Source organism: Rhinolophus hipposideros (genome assembly GCF_964194185.1).
Source record: "Rhinolophus hipposideros genome assembly, chromosome: 8".
Lineage (NCBI taxonomy): Eukaryota > Metazoa > Chordata > Mammalia > Chiroptera > Rhinolophidae > Rhinolophus > Rhinolophus hipposideros.
In genome coordinates, this window is record NC_138054.1 from 44,329,601 (window position 1) to 44,357,098 (window position 27,498).

The 27,498-nt window shown below is 34.8% G+C and overlaps 1 protein-coding gene across 6 annotated transcripts in view; it reads right to left on the reverse strand.

Moving 5' to 3' along the window:
* LRRC7 (leucine rich repeat containing 7) overlaps positions 1-27,498 on the reverse strand; it is a 467,042-nt gene that overhangs the window by 7,792 nt on the left and 431,752 nt on the right. For 5 of the 6 annotated variants that reach the window (XM_081056903.1, XM_081056902.1, XM_081056900.1 and 2 more), the window contains 2 exons: positions 21,185-21,277; positions 4,881-4,955 (listed from right to left, as the gene is read on the reverse strand). In XM_081056903.1, the coding sequence (XP_080913029.1) occupies positions 4,881-4,955; positions 21,185-21,277 (168 nt within the window). The remainder of the gene's footprint in view (positions 1-4,880; positions 4,956-21,184; positions 21,278-27,498) is intronic. The other variant, XM_081056901.1, reaches the window with a different exon arrangement.

Below are 27,498 nucleotides of genomic sequence, written 5' to 3' on the forward strand. Positions count from 1 at the left end.
TTTGTTTTTGTCTTTGAAAAGAAGTGTCTCTCTCTTCCTGGTCAGTGAATCTGTTGGCTATGACATCTTGCTTTTGGCAATGTGCCGGAATGCAGAGGCTTTCCCCTTGGTTGCCTGGAAAACTAGGGAAGAGGCTCCAAGTATGAAATGAAGTCTTTTGTATGAGCAAAAAGCACGAGATTTAGTGTATGGATTTTGAAGCATTAATTATGCCTTCTCAGAAGCATTTTGTTTGTTTTCTAGTTTTTGTTTTTGTTCCTGAAAGCTGAAGTTGTTGAATAAATAAGCTTTAGCTAAGTGAGGTAGGTAATATTGTTAGCAGCCAACCAAACCTACTACCGGTCTTTAAAAGAGGTAGAAAACTTCCATTCAGACAAGGAAGGTTTGATTCAGTGGTTGTATACAGATAATAGCACTGTGTATCTGTATGCAACAGATCCAGCCATCCACGGACATTTCATTTATACTTCTGGAGAGTCTAAACTTCTCATATTCTGAGTCTTGAAAGCTATGTCTCGCTATCTCCTCCTTACCCCATCCCCACTCCAACCCATCTTCATGTTTGAAGTCTCCAACTGCATGAGAAACTTTAAAATCCAAGGTTTTCCTTTCTGCATGCCTGGAATCTCCCTCCACAGTACTCTCTCCTTTCTACTCCAGACTAATGGGTTCTGGCACAAGTCTCTTACCTCTATTCCTGAAGACTGATGCCAGTCTAGCCCACAGGTATACCTTCTCCTACTAATCCTCCTCTCTGGTAAGCCTGGAATAACTTCTGCTCCATCAAGAATAAACTCTCTTTTCTTTATTCCCTCCATACCCAGATCTCCATAATTCCGTGTTCCTTGGCACATAAGTCTCGCCTCTCCCACTCAGGTTCTGATTCACTTGATGAGGTGAGAACAGGAGGGGTCAGCATCTTGGTGTTTTGCTTGTGAGTGATCAACTTCTCTGCATCTCAAGAAATATCTCTTAACACTGCTACAACACCTATTAGTCACATTATAAAATCAAGTACTTTATTCATTTTCTAATGAGACTGCATGCATGAATCTTGTCTCCCTAGGAGCTCCCGGAGGGCAGACAACTTCTTATAAGACACTAATCAAGGATGTAGAATGGAGTTGTCAGTGGTTGTGGGACAGAGCAGTGATAAATCCCATGATTTTGGCCTTGATATGGTGCTTGAAGCTGAACAACCCACCAAGAACTAATTGAAACTTGTTAGACTTACCGGTATTTGTTGGGAATGGTTTTTTGAATTTTCTATATGAATTGTAGGGCCAAGGTTTTTTAAGACTACGAAAACCGGAAATATCTGGTGTGTTTGAATTATCTGCTCTTTGATTATTCTGTTTTGGTATCTTTTCTTCTTTTTTATTTTTTATTATTACATTTTTATGAGTTTATTTGAGCCAAACTGATGACGTATGCCGGGGAGCAAGATCTTAAGTGGTCCTCTATTTTGCTATCTTATAGGCACAGTAATAGACCAGGAGTATATTTTGGATTACAAATACTAAAACTCTTAAAATTATGGCAAGGTAGAAGAGACTACAAAATTAACTTCGTTTGGGTGTCATATTTATATGCCTTATATTTTTTAAAAAAATCTATTTTGATGACAAATAATATCTAGATAGCATTAATTATCTATAAATTATTTGATTCCTCTTGTCCTGCCACAGTTAAGCTCTTGTTTGGGGGAAGGGGAGCTGGAAAAGAAAGAGGATAGGGGTTGACAACTGTGCTATAATAGAATGATATACTTGCAAGTGAACTTTAGGCTGTAACTGTGACTCATGTTAACTATTAAGTACACTATATATATTTTTAAAAGTCTATTAATCTTTTCAAAAGAGTAACTTATTAATAGATTTCTATATTTAAATATATTTTAATTGTAAAATATATAATGAATTAGACTGAACTTTTTAACGTTAGAAAGAACATTAGAAAAAAGAAACCATGATGTTAAACCAACATAATTGCCACTTCAAAAATGGTTAAATATCAGCAAATGCACATGATTCAATCTAATAATGTTTTTTATGATCCGTGTGCTTTTACTTATTCTCTCTCACTCTTACGTAATTCAACTTTACAAAGAGTGAGGCTGTGAGGGGTCAGCTCTAGCACAGTGCTCTTTCCTCATGCCATGCTGTCGTAAAACAAAATGACTTCATAAGCACAGGAAGTCATTGGAATATGCTCATTCATTATAGTGTGCCCGTTATAGGAAGATGACTAGGAAAATGATGTGAATATGTTTTGTTAACCCAAAATATTTTAATTAACATTAGCCCTTAATGCACACATCTTCATATAATTCAAATAACATGCTCATAATACCAGAGCAGAATAAGGAGAGAATAGTGGGTAAAAAGAGTTACAGAACAAGAGAGATAATTTTTATCTGATAAATGCTGAGTTTGGGGAAGATTTTGCTGTTTCATATCTCTTTTGCTGTTTGTTGTTGCATTAGATCAAGCTCGATAACGGCCATCACTCAGGGGGCTCATTTGTTGTTTATTGTTTTTTCCTTTTACCTTTATTTTCCAGGTTGTTCATTATCATTAAGGCTTGTAAATAAATTTGCTCCCGTGATGATATATTCTAATGATCTTGTAAATGACAGATAACTCAATGTTATAAACCCACTGTTCCAGTGTTCTTTAAAGTAAGAGCCAATAAGTATTACATATAAAGAGACAAAGATAAAATTTGCCCTCTTAGAATCTGATGTTGGCAATTATTTCAGTTTAGAATTGGTCATTTTTCTTTCAGAAGTATAATTGGCCATTTATGCTTTTTAACTAGTATGAAACTGTAAATATAGTAATTTATTTGATTACAGTATGTGTATTTTTCTTTTTTTTACTTAAAATGGACTTTGATTTTATTATACTAGATCCAAATGAGTTCTACAGCAAATATAAAATGTTACATCCTTGATAGTCATTTGTGAAGAGAAGAAACATCTCAGGTGCAGCTCTTCTATAGTATTTTCGCTTTCAACTGATTGGGCTTACAATTCCTTCCGACTTCTTACATTATGGCTCTCAGAGACTAGAAATATTAAACCCTCATGTTCCCGCGTTTAACTCTTCTAGAATTTCATAGCCAGAAAAGAGTAGTCTGACTCTCCAGCTAGACACTAACTTAATTCTCATTTCCCTCCTACAGGATCTCTCTCTCTCTCTCTCTCTCTCTCTCTCTCTCTCTCTTTCTCTCTCTCTCTCTCTCATCTGTTTATAGATAGATATAACATTAAAAAATATCCATTTATATATATATATATATATATATTTTTTTTTTTTAATCTGGAGAGCAAATTATTTCTTTTGCTACCTCTGTCATGGATGAAGGCAACTCCCCAAACTTGTCTAAAGTTATGGAATGCTACTCTACCTAGCTTGGCATTCTAGTAGGTCAGAGATATGAGATTAACTGGCTACATTTTTTTCAGACTCTGAGATTCAAACTAATTTCTCTGAAATTCAGTACAGAAGAAAACTGGTCATTTGTTTGGCTTAAGAGCAGCATTTACCAAGTGTGAGGGAGTTGCGTTGTTAATTTATTTTTGGCCATCTTGCATGGAAATTGACAAAATTATTGAACAGATAAAGTTTTGAGCTGGAGGGACCTCAGATATAAGTACGCCACAGTTCATTTACATATAATAAATGTGAGTCTCATAGACATAATATAAAATGCTTAAGATCAAAGGTCTACTTAGGCAATCCAAAAATATAGAACTTCTATAATAAAGTAGTAAAGAACCATTTTAGATTATTTTGTGTCTTTTTGGTTTCAGTGTTTTAACTCAAAAGACCAACTGCTGGTTTGCTCTTCTGCCTCGTGGAATGGACTCAGATCTGTTGGATGGTATTTCTACTGTGATATTGTGACAGGTTGGAGCAGCTCTTAGTCTTTTCTGAGAATTACCACTTTTGAAAACTTGAGTTTTCATCTTGATAGCTTAAAATATTTCTGAGAATGAAAGGTTAAGGCATGCAATGTGTATACATGTATATATATACATATATAATATATATCTCAAAATTATATATATCAAAATTATATATATAAAATTACTGAGGTCATAAGTCAAAATACTGAATCTTAAATAAGTTGATGATACTTAAGAGCTTTTCCCTATGAAGTAGGAAATGATTAAGCACCTCTTATATGGGACATGAATTCAGTGAGAAGGAAGGACAAAGAAAGCAAAATGAATGAGGTTATACTAAGCTGTTTATTTAACTGTTTACTTAACTGTTTACTGGAGTGACCATTTTTTGATATGCAGAACTCTAAGTTAGAGTTCTTTTCCCATCAGACAATACATAGAGAGTCTTTTCCCATCAGACAATACATTTTAAAGAGTCGTGTTACATGCAGCTAAACTTTGTTCATATATCTGAATAGGAAGAGTAGAGAGATACCACCATATGTTTAACAGCACTCAAACAGTAATAAGCTTACTGCTGAGAAATTAAATATGAGCCAGTCCTTTCTCCCGCATCTACAGTCACATAGATATCCTATTTGGGCACCATTTCTCTTACATATATGTGGTAACGATGCATCGATTCTTGTATGTATAAATTTTTCTTACATTATTAAATTATAGCATTCATTTAAACAAACATGTGCACACCTACCATGAGTCAGGTACAGAGGGTATTCGATTCTACCAAACTGAATTGGTTTGTGACCTCTCAACCCCAAAACAAAAAAGTCAAGTAAGCAATGTAAGAAAGACTTGTTTAATTAATGACTGGACTCATTTAATTCAAGTCATTCAACTTAATAACATGGTTAGATATTTGTTTCAATGTTAGCATCTGAATACATTGTTTTTTCGTCTGTCTTACCTGAAGGATCTTATCACCAGGCTGTAGTAGGTTGGATGCTGGTCCGTCAGGCTGAACCCTAGTAACAAAGATACCCTATAAGTCAGAAGTAACAGAGGTTAGGATTCCATTATCGAGAACTAGGTCTATTTAATTTTTTTATTCATATAGAATACAGTGAAAACAGCTTAAAAACAGTTTGTACATGTAAACTTCAAAGATTGTTATAGTATTGCAAGCAAAACACCACTCTTCAGGTCACGTTGAAGTCATCTGTACTTGCAGAACAAAGCTCATCTTGTTTTTAAAGTGTACCTATGATTTATAAAATAATTTCATGACATATTCTTTCTTTCTTGAAATCATTTGAAATATGGTATTAAGCATCTTTTATACAACTTCTGAAACTGGCTTAAGTTATTCTGTATTGAAAATGTCTTCTATTTGATAGGGTGTAAATTCAATGCGCACTTAAATAACCTTACTAGAATTACATATAATTTCTGGTTTATTTTAATGAGTACTACTCTGTATGTTCCTGGGAATTTTAAGATAAAAGGCATATGAACAAAGGAAACATAAGAAAATTTCAACATTGCATTTTAAATATAAACCGTATATTTACGTAATTACAGAACCCCTAAATTGATTAGTTTATAAAATAATCAAATTAGTTTTTTTGATCATATATATATAAAGCAACATTTATTGAATGTCTACCACATCTAGGCCCTGATTGCTAGTGTTATAGAGATATACAGAATATAGTTTCTGGTTTCAATGAGCTCACAATATAGGGAGGGAAAAGTAAAGAAAACCACCGATTACAAAGCAGTATGACAAGTGTTATGATAGAAATACAATAGATTATCAAAAATGTTGCACCTAGCTTATCCTTGGTATGTTCGGATTTTTAAGAGGAGCACATACCTGACAGGTGAATCATAAAATGACAACTGAAAGGTGTCCACCCAGATAAGGGGAGGAAGGGTATTCCAGATAGCAAGAACACCACATACAATAGTGAAAATGCCTGTTACATTTAGGAAACTGCAAGTAGTTCTATTATGACTGGAGTGGTGAAGGAAGGGTGCGAACGGATGGGGTGCAAGAGCATGGGAAATCAGGCCAAAAAGTAGGCTGGGGCTTGGTTAAGACAGGCCTTTAATAGACATGCTTATCAGTTTGGGGAGCTACTGAAGTATTTTAATCATGATAGTGACAAGATATGAAGAATGAACTGATGGTTGGATAAACAAAATGCGTACATCTATCCAGTAGTATATTACTTGGCAGTAGAAAGGAATAAAGTACAGAAAACATGGATGAACCTTGGAAACATGCTAAGTGAAAGAAGCTGGTCACAAAAGGCCATATATTATCCAATTTATATGAAATGTCAAGAATATGCAAACACATAGAAAAGAAAAGCAGATTAGTGTTTGCCAGAGGCTGGGGAGCAGGGAACTGGAGAATGACAATATGTACAGAGTTTCTTTTCAAGGTAATAAAAATGTTTTGAAATTAGATAGTGGTAATGGTCGCACAATTCTGTGAATTTAGTAAAAACCATTTAATTATACACTTTAAAAGGGTGAATTTTATGGTATGTGAATTAGATTTCAATATAGCTGTCGCTGGTTCTTTTTAATTCTTAAGAACTATTAATAGAAGACAATATTTTAATGTCTTTGCCTATTATTCAGAAAATCATTTTATTTGTTGATATGTATACTTAAAGATTTTCACTTAAACTCATAACTTATGTGTGTGTGTGTATGTGTGTGTAAATGGTTTAACAAATAGACCCTAATTATTATACTCCTATGTCTGTTTTCATTTAGCATTTCAGTTGTGAAATTTATTCATTTAAGGCTTTTGAGTGATTTTTATCTTCCCAAAGATTTTAATCTCTTGAATTTATTTTCCTTCCCATTTAAAGATGAAACTACAGATAAGTATCAAAATCGCTAGAAAACGACATCACTTTTAATCTATGAATTCAACTTCTAGAACTTATCTTAAGCAAATAATTGGACGAATATGCAACATACATTTACTAATATGTTTATCATGTAATTTGTAATAATAAAATTACAAACCATACCTACATGTCCAATAATGAGAGACTGATTAAATAAATTATTGCAAATCTATACAATAAATAATGTATGGTCATTAGAAATGAAGTCCTAGATGACAGGTTTAGAAGTACACCATGGCTTAATGAAACAAGCAGGTTGTAAAACATTGTGTGGTATGATATTATTTTTGCTGAAATATGTTTACATGTATATTTGTGTAGGAAGATATCTGCAAAGATATACTTATCCCTAAACATTAACAGTGGTAGTAATGGGAGACTATATACATATATATATATATATATATATATATATATATATATATATATACACATATATATATATTTCTTTTTTTTTTTAAAGGGGAACAGGACTTTATTGGGGAACAGTGTGTACTTCCAGGACTTTTTCCAAGTCAAGTTGTTGTCCTTTCAATCTCAGTTGTGGAGGCGCAGCTCAGCTCCAGGTCCAGTTGCCATTTCTAGTTGCAGGGGGCACAGCCCACCATCCCTTGCGGGAGTCGAGGAATCGAATGGCAACGTTGTGGTTGAGAGGACGCGCTCCAACCAACTGAGCCATCTGGGAGCTCAGCAGCAGCTCAGCTCAAGGTGCCGTGTTCAATGTTAGTTGCAGGGGGCGAAGCCCACCATCCCTTGTGGGACTCAAGGAGTTGAACTGGCAACCGAGTTGAACTGGCAACCTTGTGGTTGAGAGCTCACTGGCCCATGTGGGAATCGAACCAGCAGCATTCGGTGTTAGGAGCATGGAGCTCTAACCACCTGAGCCACTGGGCCGGCCCAATATATATATTTCTTTTTGCTCATCTGTATTTTCTAAATTTTCTACAAGGAATATGTACTACTTACACAATTAAGAAAGTAAATATCTATCTATCTATCTATCTATCTATCTATCTATCTATCTACCTACCTATCATCTATCTATCTATCTATCTATCTATCTATCTATCTATCTATCTATCTATCTATCTATATAATTTTTGTTAATGTGGCACTATTAGGAGTGATGCTCAAACAACTAGTTACTTTGGTCAATTCAGATGTACAAGTGGTCAATTTAGAAGGAAAAACAAAACTGGTTGCTTGAAAAGGACAGTTAAATAAGGCACAGTAATTAATCCAACAGACCAGTGAATGGCACTGGTTGTGAAAACAAATATACTCCCTACAGTCCTATTCATACTGGGCATATAACTCTCATGCTCCATCAATCCAGGAAACTGAATGTGCAATCAGTCTCCCAGTAGCTGTATGTACAGAGACCTCAATAGCACAGAGAGGGCTATTGAGGGCTATTGAGGGCTATTATTGCCCGTACAACAGGCAGAATGACACTATTGCCCCAAATTAGCCACTACTTCTCTCAGTGCTAGAAGTAAGGTTGTTTCAGCTATTATTTTATTCTAGCAGCCAAAGTCTGTACTACTTATTTAATTTTGATTGTCTTTCGTTAGTTCATTGTACAGGAATAGTTTAATAATGTTTGTATGAATCCAGACCACAGGAGCTGAATTATGGCCATCACATCTGTAATGCTGGGAGGAACTAGGAACGCCCCACAGCCTGACTGCTGAAATAATACAAATGTAGTGTCTGTGGCAGGTTTAATTTCATCCATCACAAAGCTCTGCAGGATTCAACCACTGTTCTGAAGACTTGCTTTGAAGCTTTCTCTTAGGTGTCCCGAGTCTTCCAAAATATTTACTGCGGTTTTCTAAAGCTTTAATATTTCTTTTCAATCAATAACCTTCATTCACTAAGAAACTGCTACTATGCATTGCTATAGTTTTCTTTTTACTCTGCATGTGGTATCACACAGCATACTGCCATGTTAATTGAAACAGATAGCAATAAGTGCTATGTGTGATAATTGTCTGTGGCATTCATGATTTGTGGGGTAGACTGTTTCTCAAAACACTGCCTGCAAAGACCAGCACCCTGATTTTCCCCTGTATTTGTGTATATAAACAGCAGGTTATGAAAGAGATCAAATAACTCTGAACCCATCTGTGTGGTCTCTGTTGTGATGAATATTGATGAGAAATATGAAAACTTTGACAGTATTTTGAAAAAGCTCATTGTGTGTCATCCTTTCAACAAATTCATTTTATTCTGAGTCTTCAAAAGAATACTTTTGACAGAATACTTTTGAATACTTATGACAGAATTCGGTGAAGAATTAGCAGACTATTCGTATTCTGAAAATTAGAACAGTAATTTCCTATTGTTTGGTGAAAACCCATCTCCTACCTTCCAAACAGCAATAAGCCAACTTGTATGTATCAAAGATCCAAATCATGGCATTTGATCAATTTTATAACTCTACTAACAAGATCTAAAATATGTTCAGTTTCTTGTAACATTTGTAGTATGCTAAATACGGGACAAACCATGCAGGTAATTCAAAACTAGTGAAACATACTATATACCCAAGATTATAGTGAAAGGATCTAGCCCAAGAAAGGAAAATAGTAGCTCTCTTGTTCAATGAGGTGATGTGCATTTGTATTTTATTGCTGCTGTAACAAATTTAGTGGCTTAAAACATCCCACATCTATTATCTTACAGTTTGGTAGGTTAGAAATCCAACACAGGACTCACTGGGCTAAAACAAATGTATTGGCAGGACTGCATTATTTTCTGGACTATCTAGGGGACAATATGTTTCCTCATCTTTTCCAAATTTTAGGAAGTGTCCACATTTCTTGGCTCATGATTCTCATCCCTATTTACCATCTACAAAACCAGCAATTGTGCATCTCTCTGAATATTCCTCTATAGTCAGATGCCCATGTGACCACAGCTAGGAAAGCGTTTCTGTTCTTAATGACTCATATAATTACTTTGAGCCCACCTGCATAATGCGGAATAATCTCCCTATATCAAGGTTTTTAATTTAATATGATCTGCAAAGTCCCTTTTGCCATGTAATGTAACATACTCTGGGAATTGGGTTGTAGCTCTCTTTGGGTGCCCATTATTTTCTGCCTACCACATAGTATAAGAAGTAGATAAGAGCATAGCTCTGCAGTTAGACTGGCTGTGTTTATAATTTATATATATATGACACATGACTTTGAGCAAGTTAATTAGCTTGTGTGTACTTAACTTTTTCTCATCTGTAAAATAGGTATAATAATGGCATATACTGCATAGTTATTAGATTAAGTGAGTGAATGAAGACAAAATATTTAGAACAGTGGATGGTACTTAGTGTAGGGTCAATACATGTTATAATTATTGAAAGTCTGAAGGTTGAGCTACAATCCAAGGTCTTTTTATCCAGCAAAGCCCACATTGAGAGTTTCTGAGTCTCCAACTGTACCAGATTTATCGTCAGGAGATTCTTCTTAATTCTCAATATGGAGTATATTGCAAGGCCAACATTTATCTTTTTCTTGAATTCCCAACAGATAAGAGGATTTGCATTTCTTCTCTAGGAAAGGGGATGGGAAGAGGGCTGTAAAGTCTCTCCTATCTCATCCGTGGTTTCCTCCAATTATTGTTCACTCTCAGTGGTGGACATGGGTCCCAACTACACAGATTTCTGATGGTTCACAGCGACTTTCAGGGGCTACCTGCTTTTGTACTCCAAGTTAGGTGCATCAGCTTTTTGTGGTAATGCTTGCTAGAATCTAGTTAATGGCTTAGGGCATCTCCGAGTGTGTTTCCCAATGTCTCATACTTCAGGACCAGCTCTCAGGTTCCTTAGTGGCTTGGCAGCACAGTGGTTTTCTCTTAGCACCACCTTTAGAGGGCATCTCACAACAAAGCAGTGCTGTAGCCCTTCCCAAAGCACGGAAGTCTTTGCTGCTCCTCAGACACCAATACTTGGGTGTGCTTGAGATAGACACAGACCCCATGGCATCACAGAGGGCACCCCATAGGTGTGAACCAAAATTAATCTAAAGAGGGTTGGCTGAAGGCTACAAATGTTTCCCCATTTAAAAAAAGAAACAAACAAAAAACCCATAATCTTTATGCAAGTCATAAATAGTTTTTCCAAGGTATCCATAATTGGGTCTTAAAAAGTTTCACTTTTCACAAATAATTTTGAAAAAGGATGAGTATAGGAGGTTTTTTACAGTGTTGAGATCTGACCTTGTCTTGCTGGTTACCTAGCTAGCCTATATTCCACTGGACAAAAACCTTAACGTGTTCAGAAAGTTAATCTACAGGGCCAACACTTAACATTCTAACTTTAGAGAAGAAAGAAACTTTCTATGACTTTTTAATGATGAAGGTGAATGACTGTGACAGTCTCAGCTATTGTAAATTTAGACACCAAAATAGAACTTCTCTTAAGGGAGCTGCAACTTCGCTTTATAAAATATGCTTTTCTTTAAAATTCTGAAAAATCTGGGCTCTAGCTGATGCTAAGAAATTGGTTTCTAGAAAGACCATATCTCAGATAAAAAAATTGCATACTGTTACAATTACAATTCAGAACACAGTGGTTAAATATTATAGAATATAGTATTTCATGCTTTCATATAATTATGAAATTTCAAAGATTATTTCTGAAGGAAACACTGACTCACGAAAGTAACAGTCACGGATTCAATAGTTTTTAAGGGGAGACTTTTGTTTCTCCAAAAATGTGACAAGTGACATATATATTTTTTCATAAATTGATCAAGGTTAATATAAAACTATGTTGTGGCTCATAGAAGCAGCATTACATATGCACAACAGACTGTATTTACTTAGTTCCTGTGATTATTAGAATATTTGACACATCAAGGATAAAGGCATTATTGATAGTTTTCCTTTCTATGAATCAAAAGTGTGATGACAAAATAGTTTAAGGTTAATTGCCAAATGTCAAATCTTAGGTTTTGGACAATGTGCCACCATAACAACTGAGGAATTTATAAGTAACAAGAGAAGAGATTTATCCCAGGACCATTAGAAACTGCAAGAGAGGGAGGAAAAGATAGACAGGACGGAGGGAGAAAGAAAAAGGGGCATTAGCAGAGGAATCCGATGCTTTGATGTATGAATGAACTTTAGCTGACAAAACAATGAAATGTAAAATCCATAAAAGATGAATGAACACGAAGAAGAATTGCTTTTGAAATCTAGAAAATCTGAGCCTCAAAAGATAGAGCTACAAATAAAAATTCCACACTTGACCAAAGTCCTTTAAAAATTTCTCAAAAATCTTATGAACAGATGTTTAAAGAAATTCCTATAAACTCTCCCAAATTGTTAAATAAAGTAAATATTAAAATAGAAATCACTTGATTGCGTTTTAAAAATATCGATCAATAATGCATTGGAGCAACAAAGAGACTAATGAAACCCATACAAATCATTATGTGATTACAACTATCTTAGTGGCAATCTAATGGAGATGATCCTAACAGAAGAAATACTTCATTGGTGATCTTTAGACTTGCATCATACTTTCAGGTCTTGTGAAAGTTTGTTTAGTAGGCAAAAAAAAAAAGTATCTTTGTTAGGAAAGCGCTCTTTTGACTTGCTAAAAGCATTAATAAAGTAAGCAGTTTATTCCCTTTTATCTGAGATTCCTGTTAGAAATGACAACTTGAGTACTAGAATATTTTTTATAGTTTGATTCTGATCATAATAGGCTGTTCTCTTTAGGGAAATTTGAATGTAAAAGTTAAAATTGTTTGGCTTTGTTTACTTTACAATTATAACTTTTATTAGTAGTTCCAGTATTCCAATTATGATCTAACAATCAAACTTCTCTGGAATGTCTACTGTGACTCAAAGTGACTTTGCTTCCTGTTTATTTCTTGGTGAAATTCTTGAGTTTAAAAATCAGTTTTTTTTATTTAATTTTCATATTTTCTTTTAAATGTAAATGGTCATATTCCCCCATACATTATTGTCTTTCCAGATTTCTGGTCTCTGGAAAAAATACAAGAAATAAACTAATTTAAAAAAAGGAAAAAAAATGCAAGAAATATTCTTTAAAGCTTGTGTTCAGAATGAGACCTCAATTGGTGGTGAATATTTGGATTGTTGAGTTTTATACAGTTTGCTGATTCTGTCAGAGCCTCTAATGGCTTTCCTTCTCAGCTTCATGCATAGCATAAATAGATGAAACTATTAGAACAGGAGTGGGTAACTGTAGGTGGCTGTGGATTCTCCTTCCTAGCTATTCCTAAAATAGTGTCGGTTAATCAGCTTTCTGATAATCATCCCTGCAGGCTTCCTCAAAGCCCTTCCAATTGTATACTTTTTTGACATCATTTTAAAATAATGACTTGAAAGTGAAGAATTCAGTCAAACTTTTTTTGTCACTTATACTAAAATAAGGTTTTGAAGTGAAAAATTGTTTTGTTGTAAGCCATATTCAGTCAAACTATGATTATTTTAGATTTACTATGGTTTTATTTAATAGCTAACATATCATTGTAGAGTCAGACAATGCTAGTATTTCTTAGAGGTGGCAGTGAAATCAGGAAATGAAAAAGGCCAGAGGCAAATACCCGGAAGACGCTATGGTTATGAATACTGATACTCTGACTTATAAAGTGGCTCTTAGGTCAAGGTTGTACATGGCAATGTGGGGGTGGAGTGAAAAGGATAATATTATTTTACTTTTTAGTCGCTATATTATTTGAATTTTTATAGTGACAATGTTTTCATTTATTACCTGTGCAATTTTTGGTGTGACTTTTTCTTTTAATTAAATTTATTGGGGTGACAATGGTTAGTAAAGTTACATAGGCTTCAAGTGTATAATTCTGTAATACATCATCTATATATCACATTGTGTGTACACCACCCAGAGTCAGTTTTCCTTCCATCACCATATATTTGACCGCCTTTTTCCTCATCTACAATCCCCTTTCCCCCTTCCCCTCTGGTAACCACTAAACTATTGTCTGTGCAATTTTTTAAAAGTGTAAGTTAAAAGGACTTTGCAGTTGTATACATCTGAGACTAATATATGATGGTTTTAAAGAATGATGATTATGTCACCCAGAATAAAAGCACTGAGACTGCCATGTAGCTGGTGAAGGAAAAGGATGCAGTTCACACTCAGTTATTATGAAATATATATATGTATATACATATACATATGTAAATGTTTTACTGATTGTTGTAAAATACGACAAAGTGATAGCAATCTCAATTCTAGTGATTCTCTAAATATATTGCTAAATTAAAATATCCCAATGTATTTATTCAAAATGGAACTTTTTAATCACCTTATTTTTCATATGTGTGCCTCAGTGATATCCTAAAGAACAAAGCCTGTGTTGAGTTATATTTTATATTCTTTCATAAGATGAAATTCGTGCCTTGTTTATATTACAATGTCTAGACACTGACATTATCCAATTGACTAAAGCACACATCATGCCTTTTTTTAAAAGCTTTGTACAAGTGGTCATACCTGTAGAAATCCTATTAATAGGAGATTGTGAAGACTACATTTCTATCAATGTTTTTGAATAGATTCAGGACATTTTCTCAACATAAAAGACAAGGGACAGAATAGGCAAAGATACATTTTTCAGTTTTTAAAAATCTCACTTTTACTGTCCTCAAACAATCAAGTGGCATTCTCAACTTCTCAAAATGGAAGTACCTTACGAACCAGAAATTCCACTCCTATTCAAAGGAATCCGAAACACTAATTCAAAAAAAATATATGCACCCCTATGTTTATTGCAGTGCTATTCACAATAGCCAAGACATGGAAACAACTGAAATACCCATTGATAGACAATTGGATAAAGAAACTGTAGTACATTTATATAATGGAGCATTACTCGGTCATAAAAAAGAATGAACTCTTACTGTCTGCAACAACATGGATGGACCTAGAGAACATTAAGCTAAGTTAAATAAGTCAGACTGAGGAAGACAAATACCATATGATCTCACTTATATGTGGAATCTAAAGAACAGAAAAAATGAGCAAACTAAATAGAAATAGACTCAGAGATACAGAGAAAAAACTGATGTTTGCCAGATGGGAGGGGGATGGGAATGTTGGAGAAGGTGAAGGGATTAGAAAGTGCCAATTAGTAGACATAATACAGTCATGGGGATATGGAATATAGTATGGGGAATATAATCAATAATGTTGTAAAGATTATGTAGGGTGCCAGATGGGCACCGGACTTATCGGGGGAGCATTTCATAGACTGTGTAGATGCCTGACCAATACGCTATACATCTGAAGCTGAAGTAGAATAATATTGAATGTCAAATATATATATATATGTACATATATATATGTATACATACATTCATATATATATATATATATATGAAGGTGCCAAAAAATGTATATACATTTTAAGAAAGGAAAACTGTATTATTAAAATTGTAATAATATATACCTATAACAAAATATGAATACAAGTCACATTTATTTGACTTCTGCAATTACAAGAGGTGCTCAAAGTGGTTATCATCAGCATCCAGACACTTCTGATTATGGTGAACTACTGCTTGAGTAACGGTGACCAAAGTGTCTGCTTGTATGCATTTTTTTGTCACTCCCTGTGTATTGCCACAGGATGTGGAGTACAGCACGGTGAGGAGAGTCAATGGAATTGTAACAGCTATATACGATGTTAGAGGGGTAGGAGACTGGAGGGTTATCACTTTGGGAGGGGTATAAATGTCTATTACATTGTTTTGTACACCTGAAACTAATAAAAAATATAAATGCTTCAAAAAATTGCAATGTGACTAAGATGCAGCTGAAATAATCAATTGTGCTGTAAAATAATTTTTACTTGGCATTTATTAAAAAAAAATCAGTTCTACATATAAAAAGATCTGTTTTAATCCCTTCCCAAATTTAGTCCAAAATGCAGTGGGTAAACAATACTATATCTAGCCCTTGCTGCTTATTGTTACTTTCACATAATGCGTAGACTCCAAATTACTATGCACTGCATAATCACTTGAAGTAGAATTAAGGACGGGGCAGATACATAAATTATACTATAAAATGAATTTAGAAATATATAAAATAAATCGTATTTGTCTAGTAGTTGTACAAAATGAAGAAAATATGTTTTATATAGTTTAATATTTATGCGGTATATACAAATCTTATGCTGTATGGAGTTCTAGATAAATGGGTTCGCTATTCTCGATTTTCACATTCCTGGAGAATACATGACAAGAAATAGACATACAGTGTGTACTTTTTCATAAGTCAAGAACATGTCTTTTTGCCACATTTTTGATTATGATTCACCCAATGTCAAGAGGCTGAGCAAATCTGGAAAATTATTCCTGTGCATTTTCGAATGTGCCACTCACTACCACATGCATGCGAATGGGCATTGTTATACCAGGCAAGGGTATCAGATAAATGCTTTGATTCTGAATGTCTAACCCTCCTTTTCTTCTTAATATTAATCACAAAAATACTTTTCTTTGATGCAGTATGCATCTCCACACACAAAAACATCCCATTTTTTTCTTGGGGTGGAAAGTGGGGTGTGAAGAAGAGGGGCTTAAGTCTTTTGCAGGCCTTTTTGACATTTGGAGTTATGCAGAATAAGATATAGTAATGTACTCCGAAGTCCCAGAACGTTTATTTAGAATTTCTTTCTTTTACATCTGCCATACCTCCAACATTCTTGCTTGCATTGAATTTTACCTGGACCATAAGCAAATCACAACATTTAGAAAAGAATATTAATTTGGTTCTTCTGTCATTTCTGTCTACATGCAGATTACAAATCAGTGAAAATGTGGGTTGGCTCTCTGGTATCTGTTGAGCATGACTGTTTATAATAAAACTGTGAAGAATAAGTGATTCTTTGACCCTGATGCAAGTATGTATATTTCCTGCTGTCAAGCGTTTTCAGGATATATATATATATATATGGCTTTTATTTTGATCTTATGACTAGATAATTGTGCACAGGACTAGTCAGAGCTATACTTTTTGAACATATAGAGCAAGGGGCTATGAGTTTTCTTTAATATCTTTCAACTTTAGAAGTTTAGTCCTACCTCCTCAAATGAAACAAGGAGGGATATCTGTCCTTGAAGAACTATGTGAATGCATCATTAAAAAGTCATTCATTTGCAGAGTCTTGGGCTACTTTATGAAGTTACCACATAACATGGTATCATTTATCCATTAATTCAGTCTCTTCTTTTTAACGACAACCAGTGGAAATTCTATTGGTAAATTACTTGCATTTTGCTATTATGAACTGTTATTTTATGAACCTTTAAATACAGGCAAAGATTATTGTGATTTGTTCCATTGGCAGAATCACAACTGTAATGATAACTGAGTCCAAAAGTTTTATAATTGCTTAGCAATCCATCGAGTACAGTATGCTTCTAATTATCTAGGTTCAAGAGAGAATACATGCTGACTTCCAAGTACTTGTTGAAACAAATATCTAGACTATGACTAATTAGAGGGTTCTGTAATATTTTCCATATTAGAATATCATATTAGTCTCAACTCTACAGGGTATAAATTTGCCATGTGGCCCTAGGCATGTGCAGATAGAGGCATGCAGCACAGTGCTTATTAAGAGAAAGGGATTTGGAGTCAGATCAATTTGGGTTCAAATCTTGTCTGCCACAGATCAGCTAAATGACCTTGGGTAAGTTAAGTAACCCTCCTGGGTCTCAGCAAAATGAGGAAAATAATACTCAACTAACCCAAGTTAGTTACGAAGATCAGATAACTTCATGTATATGAAAAGTCTAATACAGTAACGAGGACATTGTATACTTAATAAAAGGCTATTATTTTTATTACTTTTATTATTATCATCAGATTTGTTAGATCAAAATCTTTCTTTTCTCTGTAGCACCCTGCCATCTTGACAGCAGTGTTTCTCTATAATAATAAACCAGATCATGACTTCCATCCACTTTACTGGGAGGGCAGAGGCAAGCATTACACATCGGACCATTTTTAACCAGTTTTCTACAGTTTTCTCTTTCCAAGTATGTACATGCGGTTTTCACCTGACAGTTCACCGAAAATAATGAACTTCATGGTGAGTGAATTGGGTTGCTCAACTACTAAACATTATTCCAACAGTGATATGAACCTTAGGACTAATTGTGCTCCATCCGTTTAACCCGAGGAGACAATAATTGATTAGGACTACCTTGGGGTCCCAAATTTGTAAGATCAGAGGCTGTCCTAAGCTCTCAAAGTCTGGCACAAAACAATGCCCGTATATGGCTTAATCCCAAATTCTCCCCAAAGTCTCAGTTAATTGTTGGGCTGTCCCAAGGGGTTTTGTGCAATAATCTCACACTACCACAGAATTTTTATTGGAATTTATATTGCCCGACTAAACAACACAGCTCACTTCTGCCCCAGTTGCACACTGCCATCCTTTTGGGATGATGACTTCATGCTTTCCTGATGTGGCTGTATACCAGGTAATGGGTTTGGATGCTATCTCACATTGATCTTTGGCATTCGGTTGGAATACTGGTCTCCATCAGTCAAAAGAAAGAGAGTGAAACAAATCTATTGGCTACTTTAGTACAGAATGTCAATGCCTCTAAGACATTCAGGTATCTTGTACTTAGAATTTTGAGTGGCATTACAAAACATTCAAACATTCATGAATAGCAAGAAAAATAATATAGTGTGCTTCTAAGAATATTTCTGATCCATTGATGTGTTTATTGGAAGGCGGTATGTATCATACTAAAGTTTAAACTTGTGCATGACTAGAACTTCTTACAAAGCACCTACCTTCAAATCAGGTAGTATCTGTTGAATTTAAACGTATGTTTAATTTGCTTCTCTTCACCCTCAGCTGTAAATTAGCCAACTCAGGAAAAAAACATTGTTTTGTCGAGAGAGGGGTATTTTTAAAGTTCATTTTCATTTTCTTACTGTTTGGTATTTTGGGGTTGGTTTAGGTACTGGATTCTACTCTAAATTTTATGCAACTACTACAATAATGGAGCAGTGGAACTAAAGAAATATAATTGAATTCCCACCCAAGAGGATAATCCCTTTTCTTGCGAGTGGATTAAATTCCTGTATAAATTGAAAGAACCAATGTCTTTTTAGATCTTCTGTATACTTTAAACTAAGTATCCACCATATGTTTGGCATGCACCAAAAGTGGTCAATAAATTAAGAGCAGTCTTGAAAATCTTCTGTACATTTGGAACTTTTAATTACTCCCATCAATTTTGCAATAATAGAGATTGGCATTTCAGATTGTGAAGTGTTTTAGAGAGTAATCAGGCAAAGAAAAGTGCTTTTGAAGGGAAATCTTTCAATGAATACATTATACAATTCAAGCTCTGTATCTGTTGCGTTTAACCAAAAGAGCAAATTATAAGATTACAGAAATAGTTCAGTCTCACTAGAGTCATCAAAATGTTACAAATGAAAATTTATATTTAGTTACAATTATATATAGTGGAAGAATTACAGTCAATGATCTGAAAGCCTCACATCTACTGTCCCCTTCAGTTGAAAATAACAGAAGAGCAACAGCATTCAGACATCTTGACTATTTAGCAATCTGTTCATCCTTAATTTAAAGATATTTATTACCCTGTGATTTCCAAAATATAATGAAAAGGTATATATACTAGTGGGAAAAGGGTGAAAAACATGTCTTTTGAATTTCAACTATCTTAAGAATGATAAGTTTATTAACTTTTCATTGAAAGAACTTACGGAGTAGATATAAAACCAGAGACAAAAAGGGGGACCAAGATAAATAAGACAATGATTTCAGACTTTTAAAAATATCATCTTATGTTTCTGATAATTTTGAACTTTCAAATTGTTTGTCTTAATATATATTAACACTTGTCAAAATTCAGTAAACACCTGGTCCCACTACACAATGAATCTTTTAATTCTACTAAATCAATGGTTATCCTCAACATCATTTCAAAATAGAAATGCATATGCATAAACATTTCTAACTAGCATTCCCCTAGTTACACGGGCTGCCTCATCCACACTCCTTATATATGAATAGCTGCTCCAACCAGTTGACCAAGGGAGCCATTGAGGATCTATGGCCATTGAGGATTTCTTTCTAGTCCCTTACATTCTAATGTGTACAGTGTGTACAATTTCTCCTTTTGGTCCAGCCTCTTCCTCCCTTCTTCTTCTCTAGAAAGGAGAGGAAGAAGGGCCTAAAGAATGCTAGGAAATAATAAGATTGGGAAGAAGTGGGGGAAAATAAGGGGTGAAGGGTGCTGTTTCAGGCTACAGAAATCTCCAGAGTAGGGGCATTGAAGTTTTTTTCAGAAGCAGGTTTTATGACCAGAAATTGATGTGAGTTATGTTTTTAATGGTGGGTTGAAAGGATCTGCACCAGGTTGTGACTTAAAGGTAGATTGAGAGCATGTGGAGGTTTCGTTCATATCTAATTTCTTCACCCCCAAGTTTCAAGTGTTCATCACTCCCAAGTTTCATGCCACTGACTACAATTAAATGTGATGAGGTCAAAAGCAAATAGTTTCAATTATCATCAAATTATACTTACTAATTGATTCAAAGCTGAGAGTATTAAACACTGACGGTAGCAAGGCACGTGATATAGTTCAGGGTAAATTTTTTAAAATAAAAAAGTCAGGTTTTCCACGATGGGATCAGACAGGCCAGATGTGAGCACCGGCAGCATGTTGGGTGTTCAGGAAATGGCTGAGGTTAGCGTTGGGGGTGGTGGGGGACCTTTGCCCATGGTGTGACAAACAGGGGTAAGCATGGGAGAAGGACCTGATTCCTCTGTCATGGCTAACTCTGATTTTCTCATAGAATACTAGTTTTCCGTGGTCTTTCAGTTCCACAGTTCTATTGGTGAAATACTTTACAAACACGATGAATTAAAGAGATGTCAGTCAGCTGGCCCTGGTATTGGATCCTTATTTAATCATTCAGTTAGTAGGAGAAAACATCTTCCCAACTAAATGATCTGCAAGTAAACTTTTGTAACAACTCATAAGAACTTGCTTGAATGTCTTTCATTACAAATATGTACAATTGTGAACAAAATGCAAAAAATGAACAATGTTCCTTCCAAGGATTATGCATAAATTTATTTATTCTTAGGATTTAGCAAGCACTGCAGTGAATTCTTTTTCCCAGTGCTGAAAAAGTTTCTAATTGGCTTCATAGTTAGCTAGCTTATTAAAGCACAGTAAAAACACTTAAAATTTTTTTTAACCAGTTTTTTTTCTTGCGGTAGAAGACAATGTTTTTCTAATTAAAATTGTCAATAAGAAATTTACTTCTTACCTTGTCAGAAGGTTTAAATGGATTTCCTTGTCCACTAATTCCACCACTGATACTAAATCCAAGGCCAGGATTCTTTTCTATTCTCACACAAAACTATGTAAGGAAGATATAAAAAGTTAATCAAATACATATCAAAGTTAAATATCTTCAAATAACTGCATCCATGTAGAAAAGATTCACATTTCACTTAAGTTCTCAGGGTTACCCTATGTTAACTTGGTACACAAAAGACAGTATAAACTCTGACAAAATATTTAGTGTTTCTTTTCTTATTTATTTACTTATTTATTTATTTTTTAAAAGTAAAGTTTATTGGGGTGACAATTGTTAGTGAAGTTACATAGTTTCAGGTGTACAATTCTGTAATACATCATCTATAAATACCATTGTGTGTTCACCACCCAGAGTCAGTTCTCCTTCCATCACCATATATTTGATCCCTTTTACCCTCATCTACCGTTTCCCTCCCCCCTTACCCTCTGGTAACCACTAAACTATTGTCTATGAGTTTTTGTTTCTTCGTTAGTGTTTTTATAGGCATCAGTTTATGATTGAAACTAGCTTGAAATTACCTGGGCAAGCAGACATTAATAAGGATTTATTCATTAACTCCTGTGGAGGACTGAATCTTGATTAGCAGTTTTTAAAAATTAAAAGCCTTATAAAAGGTTGTGAATTGTTTCAATTATCCAGTTTAAATGCACAAGTATTCCAATTAATTTGAAAGGATTGTAGGAATAAGTGAAAGAAAATTTGCAAATGTAGAGGGATGGAAAATATGGCTATTTAAATAAACTGCTACTGCTTCCTATGAAAGTAGTATGATTCATCTCCTTGGTAGATGATTCTATTGTTTAGAAATAGCAGGACTTTGAGTTTGAGAAAGGGGAGAACTTTTGGCCATAGCCCAAAGGAGGGTAAAAGAAAAGAAGAATGAAATACTCAGTAAAAAGAGAGACTCAGCAGCAGCTCCTGGAGGAGTTAGAAGTCGTGGAAGAAAGAGAACTCTGTGAAAAAGAAAGAGGTTGGGCATAGGAAGAAATTATTTGTGACAAAATGTGACAGGGAATAGCCAAAAAATATTTAAGACTGGAGGGCTAATATTCTAGCATTCTGTGCTATATTATCTCCCCAAACTCCAAATCATCAATGAAAGTCTGTTAAATACAAGAGCCTTGTGCTTTGTAGTACTACGGGAAAATGATGGCCTTAGGGATAGGTCCACCATGGCATAGGCCTTAGTAAAGATGATAGTATTATAGGAGTTGATATAAAGAATGTAGACCAAGAAGTCCATAAACGAGAAATCAGTGCCAGGAATGACCTAGAGAAACTATAACAAACCTGGGAATTCTTGATGATCCTGAGCTAGGGATAAGTGTGTGGGCTATGGTGAAAATCCTAGTTTTTCATGTAAAGTAGTGGGGCAGTTGACCCCAGATGGTTGAAAGACTTAAGACCTTAGAGGTAGCATGCACTTTGGTTACATAAAGAAAGAAAACACTTTTATAATTTTTAAGTACAGAACAAGTACTGGAACTAGGTGAACCAAGTATTACCAGATTAGCAGGCAAAAGATTCATAGAGAATTAAGGAAAAAAAAAACTAAAGAAATATATTAGCATATATTTTGCATTTATATAAATATATACTGGAAAAGTTCTTAAAGATGATTGGAAATGCTTGCTTTCTCAAGTAGCTTTATGTTTCCCCAGCAATCTTTTTTAGCCCATTAATTTGCTTATGGGCAAATGCAAATGCCAAAAATGCTCTCTATATTTTTATTTTCAAAGTACCTTTAACCCTGACCTCTTAGATAGTTCAAGGTAAACTTGAATCCTATTCCTGACTTAATCAGCATATATTGTGAGTCGCTAGGAACTGGAACAATTAGGCTTGGCCATTTAATGGAACTGTTCTTAATTCAGTGTCATATTTCATAATAGTAAATATAATGTTTAACTATTACATAGTTCACTTGCAACACAAAGGCAAAAACTATCTATTAATGTGTTTTTTTATGGTAGAGTCATTAATGAATAGTTTCTAAATTACGAGTAACTTCAGTTATAATAAGTACTCGTCCGTATATTTATTTTAAAGACATGTTTAATTACAACTTTTCCTTTAATTGAGCTACATTTGTTAAAACTAGTTATCATAGGATATTAGAAAGTACAGTTTACAATAGTTTTGTATTCACATGGCTCACTGTCTGTGGATATGGACATATAATAGCTTGATGTAGCTTGAAGGAGTATTTTAGCTTTAGTCAATACACCAGTTTACCTTGTAGTCCTTTTTTGTTATTAGTGGTCAATTAAAAAATGGGAAGAAAAGAACTAATATGATTTAAATATTTTACCTTTGTCTTTTCCCATATAACTGTGCATTTCTAATTAAATTATTTTAAATTTGGGTTATATCTTTCTAATGTGAAAATTTCATATCGCACTATGCAATGTATAGAAGTTATATGCACTCTGGCTTTCCTAGGCTACTCACTATCAAACCTGAAAGGAAATACATGCAACAGATTTTATTTACAAAGTAAATTGTTGGGGATACGTTCTAATTCTTCTCTTTCAAGGTAGTGACGATATCTGTTTCATATTATTGTCAATCTGGAAGGCACTAAAAATCTAAGGGAAACACACTTCATACGTGCCAAGTATACGAAGAAATGCCTCAGTATATTTTTTAATGGCAGAAATAATAAAGATGACACTGTGGTTTTATAAATGTGACGAACAACCTTTAATTCTTATCTGAAGCTAGACTAACCTTGGGCATGCAACATGATATGGCTAATCAGTTGTGTTGTGACTGCTGCTGTGTCCCATAAAGCATGTCAGAGACAGTCTCAAATATAAGGAGTTCCACCTGCAGTGTAAGGCCCAAAGGGGCCATAAAATGTAAAAGGAGAAAATACCTCACAGCCAAGAAGCAGTCAGAAAGTAAAGAGAATTAGCCAAGAGGAAATGTGGTGTTCCAACAAAAGGTCAGATCTAAGCAGCTAATAAAAAGCTTATTTCACGAGAATCAGCATTTCAATTTTCTATTAAGATAATTGATAACGAATGAAATTTCTGGCTGAAGCTATAAGCAACAGCCTGGCAGTCAGTGGTGCTTTTGCTTCTTTCAGAGTGTTTTCATCATTTGGCTTCACTTGATACTTCTGGTCTGTGCTAGTCTTGCTTTAATTAAATACGTAAATACTGGGTCTATCTTAGAGAGGCCCGTGACAAAACAGACTGTTATGTGGCAGTGAGGCCCTGTGAGGCATCATCTATTATCTCTAGAACTCTCAGTGCTCTAAAACCTAGTAGCAAGAACAAAGGAAATGGCTGCACTTCTCCCCCACCCCCCAGCCTCCCCTTCCGCCCACCCCTTGATCTGATGGATGCAATTCACTTTGTATAACTCACAGAGGTTGATTCTAATGTAATTCTTGTAAGTTCTCTTTCAGGAACAAACTTTAGTTTGAATGTATACTCTCAGGAACTGACAGGAGACAGCTCTGGAGCTCTTGTCATCCTAATATGTTCGGCCAATTAGTGGGTATAAACTCTTCTCTGGGGCAGACATGACGCATGGGTATATGTTTTCCATTGTTTTACTCCTCCAGCGTGGGCCTATTCTTGATGCCTGTGTTTGGCTGTAGAGCCGTGGGCTGCAGTGTGTAATGTGGTAGACTCAGGAGACTGGGTTCTAACTCCAGCTCAGCTTCTAGATTGTTGTGACCACAGGCAAGACAGTTAACACCTCTGAATCTTAGTTTTCTAATTTGCTAGTCAACAAAACAGATCCGTATCACAGCATTATTGATTAGATGAAGTCAGTTCATACATGAAAGGGTTTTGAGCGTTTGAAGAGTCATCATCATGCTTTTCCTTCCTATATTTCTGCTTTATGTCTATATGTTCCACATATGTAAATATACTTTGCTTTGGATTATACATTTGCAAAAGAGAAAAACTAGGTCAATGTTAGTTCCTTTTTAAAAATAGTCAATAAGTTATGGACAATTTATGTCTATTTTTTTTTTTATTGGGGAAGGGGAACAGGACTTTATTGGGGAACAGTGTGTACTTCCAGGACTTTCTTCCAAATCAAGTTGTTGTCCTTTCAATCTTAGTTGTGGAGGGCACAGCGCAGCTCCAGGTCCAGTTGCCATTGCTAGTGGCAGGGGACACAGCCCACTATCCCTTGTGGGAGTCAAACTGGCAACCTTGTGGTTGAGAGGACGCGCTCCAACCAACTGAGCCATCCAGGAGCTCAGCAGCAGCTCAGCTCAAGGTGCCCTGTTCAATCTTAGTTGCAGGAGGCAGAGCCTACCATCCCTTGGACAGACCAGCAACCTTGTGGTTGAGAGCCCACTGGCCCATGTGGGAATCGAACCAGCAGCCTTCGGAGTTAGGAGCATGGAGCTCTAACCGCCTGAGCCACTGGGACGGCCAATTTATGTCTATTTTTAAATAGTGATAATAACAATATATTATTCAGCTGATACATTATTTAGTTACAGAATCTTAAATATTGCTTCTCACCTTGTCTACACAACAGAATCACCTGGGATGTTTCAAAAATTCCCAGTACTGAGATAACATCCAGACTAATGAAATCAACTTCTTTGGGGTATGGCCAAGGCATCAGTGTTTTTTAAATCTCCTGAACATATTCTAATGTACAGCTGTGGTTGGAACAACTGATATAAATAATTACATTGTGAAGGGGAGAGTCAGGTGAATAGAACGTTTAAGTTTCTTCACTTGGACTGAGAATCAAAGGGAAGCACTAATAGCATGGATATGATAGCTAAGAGTTTTTTCATGTGGAATGGGAGTCAAACCTTCACTTTGCGGCTTTCAATTTACTACTTAATACAATTCTGATTCATATCCTGTATTACGTTTGTCAATAATCAAAATGGATTATGCATTAAAATCCCTTTTCTAAGTAAAATCCCCTGATACTGAACTTCAGGGGATATGCATGTGTTTTTGTGTTGTAGATAATTTGATAAAAAGAACATTCAATATTAGACATCAGATTTCTAGTCTATAGAAATTAATATCTTGAATCTGGGTATTACTTAATGGTTTAAAAATCACTTCCATATATTTTATCTATTTATTTCTTAAAAAATTAAAATTAGTAATAGATGGTATACAATGTTAGTTTCAGGTATACAATATAATGATTTGACATTTATAATACCTTATAATGTGATCACTGTGCAAAGTCTAGCAGTAATCATCTGTTACCATGCAAACCTATCACAATATTATTGATTATATTCCCTTCATCTTCTTCACCCATCTCCCCAACCCCACAATCATCAGTTTGATCTGTTTCTGAGTTTTTATTTCATTTTATTAGATTCCACATACAAGTGAAACCATAAGACATTTCTCTATCTGTCTGACTTATTTCGCTGAGCACAATACCCTCGAGGCCATATATTTTATTTCATTTAATCCTAGGGTTGAAAACTGACTTGATACTTAACATCTATGTAAAATAAATGTCAAAATAAGTGCACTAAATTCGAGTTCTTTGGTATTTTGCCCTGTTATTTATTTATTTATTTATTTATTTATTTATTTATTTATTTATTTATTTATTTATTTATTTATTTATGCTTGCCCTGTTGTAATGGATAATTTGAAAGTTGAGATGGTTTCATCATCGGGCAGGAACATCAAAGTTTACTAAGTGTTTCTTAACGGCTAAACAAAGTGAAGTACTCTGGCTAAGTAAAAAAATGACACTGTTTAATTCCTTGAATTCATCAGTGTTACCATTTATTAGACTCATATATTTTCATTGTTCTATGGAATTTATTTTAATCAGATTAGAAACGCATTAGTTCTTTAGTTCATATTAAGGCATATGGAGGAATGTTTTCGTTAATAATAAAACTTGCCATGTGTTCAGCATTTTTTGCTTTTCAAAGTATTGGAAGTGTTCCTGTGAGTTCAAGTCAATACTCTCTCTGCATATGGCAGTTCTATAATTCTGAATTAGAGCTGACGCAGATTTAATTAATATCATTTAACAGAAGAGGACACTGAGGCTACAGCAAGCAAGTACCTGAAATCATATCGTTGAGTTAATAGTAACATTGGGACATAGAACTTGGATTTTGGGTCAGACAAACCTGGGTTAGAATTCTAGCATGACCAATTATATCTTTCACAAGTTACTTAATTTCTCCGTACCTTGGTTTCTTCATTTGTAAAAGAGAAATAAGATTATTATGAGGATTAAATAAAATAGTATATATAAGCAGGACCAGCTATGTAACGAGT